The 11,722-nt window shown below is 39.5% G+C and overlaps 1 protein-coding gene across 1 annotated transcript in view; it reads right to left on the bottom strand.

Annotated features, from left to right (window-relative positions):
* Positions 1-9,596: 9,596 nt before the first annotated feature.
* Positions 9,597-11,722, bottom strand: part of LOC140190295 (alpha-taxilin-like) — a 48,575-nt gene continuing 46,449 nt past the window's right edge. Inside the window, exon 10 of the mRNA XM_072246896.1 lies at positions 9,597-11,246. Within this exon, the coding sequence (XP_072102997.1) occupies positions 10,845-11,246 (402 nt within the window). The 3' untranslated portion in view covers positions 9,597-10,844. The remainder of the gene's footprint in view (positions 11,247-11,722) is intronic.

The raw sequence follows: 11,722 nt of genomic DNA, 5'->3' as shown, positions 1-11,722 counted from the left end.
GCGGGGCAACGGACCACCAATTACCGCCTGGGACCAATGGAATGATCGTCCCGCCCTCGACGTGCTACGTCACCTGTGTGAGCGTTTTTGACGTCGCGTCCCGGATGAGGAAGCAGGAAAAGCTGGTTCACCAGGGAGTGGCGGGGTGGCGCTCGGAGGGACTGGATATCGGACCTACAGAGTGGGCACAGACCGGTGGAGCCGAAGGGCTTGTATCCATCCGTGCGTTTTATGTTCTATACATGAACCTGATCCATTCTTAGCACATCCAGCCTAAATTCCCCAAACGGTATTATCTGCATCACCAGCATATTCCACACTTTAAGTTAAACTATTCCTCTCCACAAATCCCTTTAAACTTTCCCCCATCCCACTTTAAATACATGCCCTCCAGTGTTTAAGACTAACACTTCTATCGCCTCAATTTCCAGAGAAAACATCCAAAATTATCCTTTTAGCTAATACTCTCTAATCCAGGCAGCCTCCCAGTGAACCTCTCTTGCACCTTCCCCCAGTCCTTTACATCCTTTCAGTAAAGAGACATCCAGTCCTCGAGTTTTATAGAATTGCAACTGCCCTTACCCCAATGCACATGTGCCTCACCACTCTGTTACTACCCACTCTACAGGTGTTGCTACTTTCAGGGAACCATGGACTCTGTACATAAATTTGTAGTTTCCACCATTTACTGTATATTCTTTCCATCTCCAAATATGGTTCTACAGGAATCAATATGATTAGCATCAGAAATAGAAACATTGTACCATGGATGCCTAATGAGACATGAAAAGAACAAACAAAAACAGAAAGCAATGAAAATAATATCATTGTTCTGGGAGTTGTTAAACATCCATTCAAAAATCAGGTCATGAAGACAAGATGTGAAAAGATAATGAAGACGTGAACAAGTGTGCAACTGTCCTCATTGATTTTTTGTTTGCTTATGAACTTTGAGAAATCACAAAATTGAAGACACAGGAAGGAGTCATTTAGTGTTTCTTCATTTCTTCTGTGAATTACAGATATCCCCAATGAACCCCCATCTTTGGTTACCGGGTCCAGATTCTGCAAGATCCAAGTGTTCAAGTACATAGTGTGTATAGAAGTTTAAATATTGAGGATGTCTGTGTCCACTACACGTTCAGGAAATGAGTTCCACACAGCTCATCTCAAGATTGAAAGAAATTCATCTCTTTACTAATGCACCAATTATTCCTATCTATGGCTCTTAGTTTATGATTCTTCACTAGGAGTACAGGGATCCTTCCTATCTACACTTCCAAATCTTCATAACTTGTGTAACTCAATTAAGTCTCCACTTGAAAGCAAATATTCTTGGTTTCAAATCTTTCCTCACAGCCAGTTTTCCACTGATGGCAACACTTTCATTAATCTGAAGATACTTCAGGATTTACAGAAGTTGCTTTCTGTTGTGAATTTACAAATCAGATCAACCACTATAGATTGCATTGTGTAACAGGCTTGAGATGCTTTAGGTCATTGTGGTTAAAGCCTCTCTCACCTTCGCCCGTATAATCACAGCCCTGGAGATGCACATCAACCCCTGGGACACATATACCAAAGGTTTCTCTATTCTTTCACACTGTTCAATTTCTTCACCTTCATTCATTTTTTTTCACCCTTGTGTGTGTCCCCAAATCCATCACCCTCACACATCACCAAATTCAATTCTATCCTAATTTACCAAACCATCAACATCTTCCCTTAAGCTTTTCTTCTTACTGATCCAGCACAACATTATGGGCTGAATGGCCTATTCCTACACTGTACTGTTGACTGTTTTGTAAAACACTACATGTAAACTTCTTTATTACACCTTCACCCCTCCCCTTAGGTTGAAGTTATTAATACCCAGTTAGCTGAGCACTGAGCTCCGTAGGACCCCTCTAGTTAGTAATACTCCTTCAACCACAAAGATGCTCGGTAATCATTACCCAACTTTGCACAAATATCAGACCCTTGATTCCAAAGGCCTTTTCTTTGTTTGATATCAATGCCATCTATAAATTTGCTGATGATACAACCATTGTTGGCAGAATCTCAGATGGAGATGAGAGGGCATACAGGAGCGAGATATACCAGCTAGCTGAGTGGTGTCACAGCAACAAACTTGCACTCTGTGTCAGTAAGACAATAGAGCCGATTGTGGACTTCAGAAAGGGTAAGACAAGGAAACAAGAACCATTCCTCATCAAAGGATCAGAGGTAGAGAGAGAGAGTGAGCAATTTCAGCTTCCTGGATGTCAAGATCTCTGAGGATCTAACCTGGTCCCAACATATTGAAGCAGCTATAAAGGAGGCAAGACAGCAACTATATTTCATTAGGAGCTTGAGATTTGGTTTGTCACCTAAAATATTCAAAAACTTCTACGAGTATACACGAAGAGCATTCTGCCAGGCTGCATCACCGTCTGATATTGGGGGGGGGGGCTACTGCACAGGATCAAAGTAAGCTGCAGAGTTGTAAATATAGTCAGCTCTGTCATGGGCACCAGCCTCTATTATCCAGGACACCTTCAAGGAGCGGCATCTCAGAAAAGCAGCTTCCATTATTAAGGACCCCCATCTCCCAGGACATTCTTACCATCAGGAAGCCTGGAGACACACACTCAACGATTCAGGAACAGCTTCTTCCCCTCTGCCATCCAATTTCTAAATGGGCATTGAATCCACGAACACCACCTCACTACTTTGCTTTAATTTCAGTTTTTGCACTACTTAACTATTTACTATATATATGAATACTGTAATTCAGCTTTTGTTTTTCTATATTTATCATGTATTGCATTGTCACAAAGTGAACAAATTTCACCACATATACCAGTGATATTAAACCTGCTTCTGATTCTGTCATGCGAGGCTGTTACTCACATTCCATCTTCCCTTAACCAATCCATGTCCACTATTCCCAAGAATACCATGACCACGGTGGCAAAAACAGGAAAACAGATTATTATCTGAACGGTGGCCGATTAGGAAAAGGGGAGGTGCAACGAGACCTGGGTGTCATTGTACACCAGTCATTGAAAGTGGGCATGCAGGTACAGCAGGCAGTTAAAAAGGCGAATGGCATGTTGGCATTCATAGCAAGAGGATTCGAGTACAGGAGCAGGGAGGTACTACTGAAGTTGTACAAGGCCTTGGTGAGACCACACCCGGAGTATTGTGTGCAGTTTTGGTCCCCTAATCTGAGGAAAGACATCCTTGCCATAGAGGGAGTAGAAAGAAGGTTCACCAGATTGATTCCTGGGATGGCAGGACTTTCATATGATGAAAGACTGGATCGACTAGGCTTATACTCATTGGAATTTAGAAGATTGGGGGGGGGGGATCTTATTGAAACATATAAAATCCTAAAGGGATTGGACAGGCTAGATGCAGGAAGATTGTTCCCGATGTTGGCGAAGTCCAGAACAAGGGGTCACAGTTTGAGGATAAAGGGGAAGCCTTTTAGGACCAAGATTAGGAAAAACTTCTTCACACAGAGAGTGGTGAATCTGTGGAATTCTCTGCCACAGGAAACAGTTGAGGCCAGTTCATTGGCTATATTTAAGAGGGAGTTAGATATGGCCCTTGTGGCTAAAGGGATCAGGGGCTATGGAGAGAAAGCAGGTACAGGGTTCTGAGTTGGATGATCAGCCATGATCATACTGAATGGCGGTGCAGGCTCGAAGGGCCGAATGGCCTACTCCTGCACCTATTTTCTATGTTTCTATGACATCATTCCACCACGTTAACCGCCCAGTCCCTTTGGTAATGGCACTTCACTGCAGCAACTCTCTCTTTCAAACTCATCATTAACTGAGATTTCCAAATGAGCCTTATGAAAAGGATGGTAATTAAAATGATTTTAGGGCTCTGAGGTTAAGGTTTATGAAATAAATCTAAGCATATTGGTGCAATCAATTTTCCATTTTACTAAGCAAAACAAAATTAAACTTGTGAGAAAATTACTTTTATTTGTTATTGCACATAAAGTCCAATCTCTTCAATTGAAATGTTCACAATTATCAATGTTTCAACCGAATAATACTTGAAGACAAACATTGTCAGACTGGAGATGTCACTGGATAACTTATTAACGAAGATGATGTAAATTAACTAATGGTGAACTGACATCACAATTATTTCCCAGCCCCCACAAAATGTTCCAATTAATACATGCTTATTTTGTTAAGAAACAGGATTATTGCAACAGGAAAGCTGATTATTTACAATTGCTGCAGAAAGTAAAGGGCTTTCAAAAAAGTCTTCAAACAACATATAATATTGAACTACATTACACTCCAATTTAGGAAGCATTTTCTAAACACATGGAAACAATTTCTTTAGTCATCTTTCAACAAGGATCTAGAGCTTTCCCGGTGTATGTGATGAACAAACTCTTCTTGGGCTTCCAGTTGGGTACAAGTATTGGTTTTAATTGACATTTTGATAATTTCTCCTCATCCCTGTTCTAAATGAACATCCTTCCATTTTGAGGTTATGCCCTCTAGTTAATTTGACCTGAGCTTAATATACCCATAAAAGATACCAGGCTGAGAGATCCAAGTAGTCAGTTGTAAACCAGACTTTGAACCTTAAATTTTTTTTTTAAATTTCATGAGGACTCGAATATAAAAGCAAAGATGTAATGTTCAGACTTTATAAAGCACCGGGGAGGCCTCACTTGGAGCATTGTGAGCAGTTTTGGGCCCCTTATCTTAGAAAGGACAGAATTCAGAGGAGGTTCAAGAGAATGACTCCAGGAATGAAAGGGTTGTCACATGAGCAGCATTTGATGGCTCTGAGCCTCGACTCACTGGAATTTATAAGAATGGGGGGTGGGGAGGGCAAGATCTCACTGAAACCTTTCGAATGTTGAAAGGCCTCTTCAGAGTGGATTTTTTTTTTATGGTGGGGGAGTCTAAGACCAGAGGGGACAGCCTCATGGTAGAGGGATGTCCATTTAGAACAGAAATGAGGAGGAATTTATTTAGCCAGAGTATGGTGAATCTGTGGAATTCATTGCCACAGGCAGCTGCGAAAGAAAGGTCATTGGGTGTATTTAAGAAAAAGGACGATAAGTTCTTCATTAGTCAGGGTATGAAGGGTTACAGGGAGAAGGCACGAGATTGAGGTTGAGATGGAAATAGATCAACCATCATAAAGTGGCTGAGCAGACTCAATGGGCCAAATGGCCTTATTCTGCTTCTATATCTTATGGTCTTGGGCTACTGCCTAGATAATTTTATAAAACGTATCTACCACCAAACATATCTTTACCTCCCCCCCACCCCACTTTCTGCAGGGGTCTCGTCTATTTGTCCCTCCCAGAACAAATGCTACATCTACCAATTCACCTCCTCCCCCACCTCTATTCAGGGCCCCAAATGGCCCTTCCGCGTTGTCAACACGACAGCTGCAATGCTGTCAGTATTATAGACTGTATCTAGTTGCATAGGGCATTGGCGAAGCCTAATTTGGAGTTTGTGTGCAGTTTTGGTCACCTACCTACAGAAAAAATGTAAATAAGGTTGAAAGAGTACAGAGAAAATTTACAAGGATGTTGTTGGGTCTGTAGGACCTGAGTTATAAGGAAAGATTGGATAGGTTAGGACTTTATTCCTTGGAACATAGAAAAGTAAGAGGAGATTTGAAAGAGGTATACAAAATTAAGAGGGTTATAGGTAAGTTAAATGCCAGCAGGCTTTTTCCACTGAGTTTGGGTAGGTCCACAACTAGAGGTCATGGGTAAGGGTGAAAGGTGAAAAGTTTAAGGGGAACATGAAGGGAAACTTCTTCACTCAGAGGGTGGTAAAAGTGTGGAAAGAACTGCCAGCCCAAGTGGTGCAAGCGAGCTCGATTTCAACATTTAGGAGAAGTCTGGATAGGGATAGGGATGGTAGGCATATGGAGGGCTAAGGTTCTGCTGCATTGATGGGAGTAGGCAGTTTAAATGGCCATGCATGGACTAGATGGGCCACAGGGCCGTCTGTGTGCTGTACTTTTTATGGCTATGCTCCTGCTGTAGCATCCTCTACATTGTGTGCCACCTGGCTTCACTTTCCTCTTCCTTATCCTTCTTATTCTGGTTTCTTCCTCCTCCTGCCTTTCCAGTCCAATGAAGGGTCTCGGCCCAAAATATCCACTGTTTATTCATTTCCATAGACGCTACCTGACCTGCTGAGTTCCCCCAGCATTTTGAGTGTATTGCTCTGGATTTCCAGCATTTTCAGAGTCTCTTAAGCTTACATTTATAGAATTAAAGTTAACGATTTCAATTCATACAATTCCAGCCTTGGCAACATAATCTGACAAGATTCCTTTCTGACACACCAATTGAGTTCATGGCCACAGGCTCTCTGTTGGAATGAAGCACAGCATGCAGCACTGGAGTCAGATCTGGACAATACTTAGCAATGGAACTTAATGATTGAATTCTGAAATTGTCAGAAATGCAGAGCACTTAAGTTTCATAAATGTTCCTTCGTCTAAAAGCCAAGCTAACTTGAAGATCCATGAAGTTGTGAAAACTACACTGAAGATGCTGCAAACATTGAAACATATCCAACACTGAAAGGCCTAGATAGGGTAGATGTGGAGGGGATGTTTCCTATAGTGGATGAGTCTAGGACAAGAGGAGACAGCCTCAGAACCCAGAAATGTCTATTTAGAACAAAGATAAGGAGCAAAGGGTGGTGAATCTGTGGAATTCATTGCCACAGGTGGATGTGGAGATCAAGTCATTGGGTATACTTAAAGTGGAGGCTGATAGTTTCTTGGTTAGTCGGGGCATGAAATGTTATGAGAAAGCACAGGAGAATGGGGATGAGAGGGATAATAAATCAGCAATTTTGGAATGATGGAGCAAAATCGATGGGTGGAGTGGCCTAATTCTGCTCCTGTGTCTTATAGTCCAAGTGGGTTGGTAAAGCTAATGTATTTAAGCCTCATTCTTCCTGAATCATTGAGAAATCATTAAAGAGGAAACTGTCATTGGCAATATCATAGATTGCTATCACACTAGGAAGAGTTTTACAAATCATGAAGGCACTAAAACATGAAAAACTGCAATAAGATTCAATGCTAAACTAACAGGGTCCTCATTCCATTTTCTTTCATCAGGTACTGATATTGACATTAACTTCAAATCAATTTAAGATGTATTAATAAAACAAAAAACTGGGAAAATATTAGTAAACATTTAGTAAACAACTGTATCACCATTAATTTCTGCAAAGTTTCTATGGTTAATTGTATTAACATTAAAGGAAAGTACAAGTCAGAATGGCCTGTTCCACACCTAATTCTTATTTTTTTGTGTGTAATTGCCAACTCTGTGGTGCTTGAATATATTAATGAGCAATTATCCATAAGAAAAAGGAGAAGATATTAATGATTCTAAACACAAGGAGTAACAGATAGAAAAGGCCTTTATGACTCTCAAGTTTGCTCCAACATTCAAGAGCGTGGCTGAGCATTGACTGCTTATCTCCACTCTAAATGGCCAATTCCTTGTCCAGAGACATGTAGTTAAAGACTTTCCAAACTTAGACGCACAAAGGCTATTTCCTGATTGCGATCATCTTTCATTCTTCTAGAGCCAAGTTTAGGCCAATCTTAATGCACTCCTTCTCCCAAGTCAACCATTTATTCTGTGCTGAAAAATCCTGAGAAATAGAAGCATTTCAAAAGTGTGCACTTTACATACTATTTCACACAAATTCCTTCCTCTAGTTCTGGACACCAAAAGCAAAAAAAAAAACCAACTGCACAAGAGAATAACATGAACTTAAGACAAAACCAAATACCCAGACTTCCTACCTCCCCAATCTGCTCAGGACTTCTCCCAAAGATTATACTGAAAAATTCAAATCCATCGATAATACATAGTATGCCACTTCTGATCACTGGGCACTGCTACTCCCTAACAATCAGGTTTGTCAATTATGATCATAGACGATCATCAGTATGATATAGGCACTCCAACTGATATTGCAGTATTCTACTCATTTTTTTTGTAGTAAAGGAATAATCTTTTTCATCAAGTGATATGCGCAAGGACAGAAGGAAAACTGGGTCATCAGGTCCTTCCATTTTGCCAGTACAAGTTTAAACTCAACTCCACAATGCCACCTGATCCCTATTTCAATGAGACGTCATTCAAAACCCTCATGGCAGAAATCTGTACAGATTCACCCACAAAATTAAGAAATTTCTCACTGCAATAAAAAACTAAGTCATGTTTCCATTTCCTGGGTTCTGCACTCTCTAGCCATTAGAGTTAACTTACCAGCATCTTCGCTGAAGAGCTGTCCCACGTGGGTCACACACTGCAACGTGCAGCGCTGAGAAATCAGGACGTGCACAACTCAAACAGCTGAAGTTACTTCAGAATCACATGTGAACATTAGGGGAGAAATTGTATCAGTGTTCAGAATTAGCACACTGCTTTATTAAATGAGATTGACACAACGGTCTCAGTGTTGATCAATGAAAATTAAGATAGTGTTATATGTTGCTGTAAAATGAAATTTTCCACTTGTGAACTAATTTGGTAGCAAATGATACAAGCTACTTCATAGACAATATATTAACGAAAAAAATTACACCACATTAACCAGAATGGGTTGCTTAATTTTCAAAGTATCTACAAGATTTAAAACAAGGACACACATTTCTGTGCATAGGTACAAGGAACAAAGTTTCGGCATTTGCTTACCTTACAATATTTTTTAGTGATTCTGATCTATGCATAAATTGAATATTGTTTTGGAATTAACTCATCTACCCCTTAATTTTAACACATTGACAAGTGTGTATACAAGTAGGAACTTTATCACTTCGTGGATACCATCCATTTTGAACTTATGTCAGGTCTTTGAACATTGGTGGAGGCTAAATATGGAGCAATTAAGTAACTTATCTTATTTCTCACTGAATCCAGCGCAACAATCAATATGATTTTTTAATCTATATTTTTAAAAAGCATTGCAGCAACCAAGCCAAATTCTTCAATCGCATTACATACAGATTATCACACATCACACCGCAGATTTAATCTGCTTTAGTGTTTTTTCATCTTCTCAGTTGTACATTGTTACTTTGTGATTGATGATGTATCAGTCAGAGGTAAACTCTGCCTTCCTCCAGCAAAACAATATGGGCAACGGCAAGAGGAATGGCAAGAAGAAATAGCAATTACCACTGTGCAATTGTCAGCACACACAATAGGAAATACTGAAAAATTAAGGCTTTATGTTCTGAGAGTTTAGCCCCTATTCACTTCCAATCTTGTCAACGACACCAAAGGTGTATCAGTCCACAAATTATTAAACGTTGGAAAGTTATTAAATATTCTGAGTTCCACTAAAGTTATTAAATTCATAATATGAAATTCAAGAGCAAGTAATTCAATAATGCTTTTGTGTGGAAGTTTCTGAATAAAATTTCAACACTAGACATTCATAATCAAGGTACAGCTATCATAGTTACAACATTTCTTCAGCATTATCAAACTATTTTCTTCTGTTCAACGTAATGGGACAGCATTTATGATGCAACATTTAGTAAGTTACCACCACTTTAAATGCTAAGTATAATAAAAGATTTTATTTGGTAGAAAATGTTGTGGTTTAAAAGGAAAACCAATTGCCTCCACCATCCATCTGTAAGATCATCGTAGTCCTGTAAAATCTCTCGGGACTTCAGAACAAAGTGAAGGTGGCAGATAAAAGTGCATGTGACGTTTTTATTCAGTGCTCATATTAATGAGTTTGAAAAGAGCGTAATGAACTACAAACAAGTAACTAAAACTTTCCCAAAAAGGTAACATCACAAACACCATTTGCAATGGCAATATCTTCAGCTTTACATTTCACAATAATATGTTTTAAAAGATTTAGTAAGATCCAAGATGAAAGTTTGAGATAAGTCATTTTTGATTCTTAAGCAAATGTTTTATGAAGAAACTGTATGGAAGCAAGATTTTACAAAAAAGGACAAAGAGAGAAAGTATGAAGTTTAGTTCAGTTAAATTTTCAATTTATGTAAATTAGTTGGGATGGAGGATGTGAAAGCTCCCTCAAAGACTTTTTGACAATGTTGTCCAAGAGTAATTGGTTTGCTTAAATATCATTTGCCTTAGTTAATTTAAATGAACATATTCTTGGTTAATTTAAACCTTCAATCTGTTCAGTCTTCAAACAAAATGCAGCTTGACTGCATGCGTTGTGGAAAAAGGCTTCTCTGTACTTCTTTCTGTCTGACCCTTGTTTTTTCTCACATGCCAAGGGTACTTTAAAAGCCATTTCAGAAGCAGGGGTGGAAAAGCTGTGTTTTGTGCCATGCCGCTGTTGTGCGCCCTCTAATGATCTACTAAGGAGCTAAAGTAGACGATGAAATGTACTTGCCAACTTTTGTAGACAGAAAACAGCTCAATAAAACCAAAGTAACTGGAGAAGTGTAGGCGTATACTCCAGGGACAGGGAGTGCAGAAAGAACATTAAAACCTAAGAAAGTGTAAATAAAACATGGACCATTTGATTTACTTCAAATGGCCTATACTTTTGAATGTGCAAAGCTGATTTCAGGAACCTATTTCAATCACACTGATAGATTTTGCATGCAATTAAACCAAACTTTTTTGACTCACACTTGCATGAACCATGTGGTCTAATACAGAAATTTTGTCAACAAGCTTTTGAGGAAACTTATTTAACCAAATCACTGATGAATAATTTCACCCAAACGAAGATATGGTGAAAATGTCTCAGTTCCATACAGCCCAAACATTTTGGATTTTGTAACCTTCTTTTTGCACTCCCTATGGCCATAGCAAGCTACTCTGATGAGCTGTTTGATGATAGTAATTCAGGCTGGGTGCTAGAAGCTTCACTGGTGGATTTCTCCAAATTTTCTGTAAACATGGGTGACTGCATCTGCTCAGCCACACAAGCACAAACTTCAGATGAGAGCTGAATTTCTTGGCTGAGGCAATTAGGCTTTACAGAAACATCCAGTGTAGATCCTTTGCCTTGATCATCTTGGGGGACACTACTGAAGGACTGGGAATCTTCATTTTCTCCAGCCCCCTTGTTGTGCCCATCCTGTGTAGACTGGACACTCAGGTCATGAACCTTTTTATTCAAGTCATTCCTCTCAGTCTGAAGAGCTCGACACAATTTCTCCAGGCGCTGAATCTTTATCTGAAGATTTTCAAATTCCTTGTCGCGCAGGGTTTTCTATTTTTAATTAAAAAATAAAGCCAATATTCAATACAAGACATAGGAGCAGAATTAGGCCACTTGGACCTGCTTTGCCATTCCATCATGGCCGATTTATTATTCCTGTTAACCCCCATTCTCACGCTTTCTCCACGTAACTTTTGTTGCCCTGACTAATCAAGAACCTATCAACCTACGCTTTAAATATCCCTGATGACTCCATCTCCACAGCCACCTCTGGCAATGAATTCCACAGATTCACCACCTTAAAGCTACAGAAATTTTCTAAAGTGATACCCTTCAATTCTGAAGCTACCCATTCTTGATTCTCTTTTACTCTTTATATATCTGAAAAAAAACTTTTTGTACCCACTTTTATATTCCATTTATTTTCTCCTTATGGCTTTCTTACTTGCCTTCTGTTGGTTTTTAAAGCCTTCTCAACTTTCGAACTTCCCACCAATTTTTGCGATATTATGTGCCCTTTCTTTTGC

This window comes from Mobula birostris, chromosome 29 (genome assembly GCF_030028105.1).
Source record: "Mobula birostris isolate sMobBir1 chromosome 29, sMobBir1.hap1, whole genome shotgun sequence".
NCBI lineage: Eukaryota > Metazoa > Chordata > Chondrichthyes > Myliobatiformes > Myliobatidae > Mobula > Mobula birostris.
This window is presented reverse-complemented; position numbering and strand designations above follow the sequence as displayed.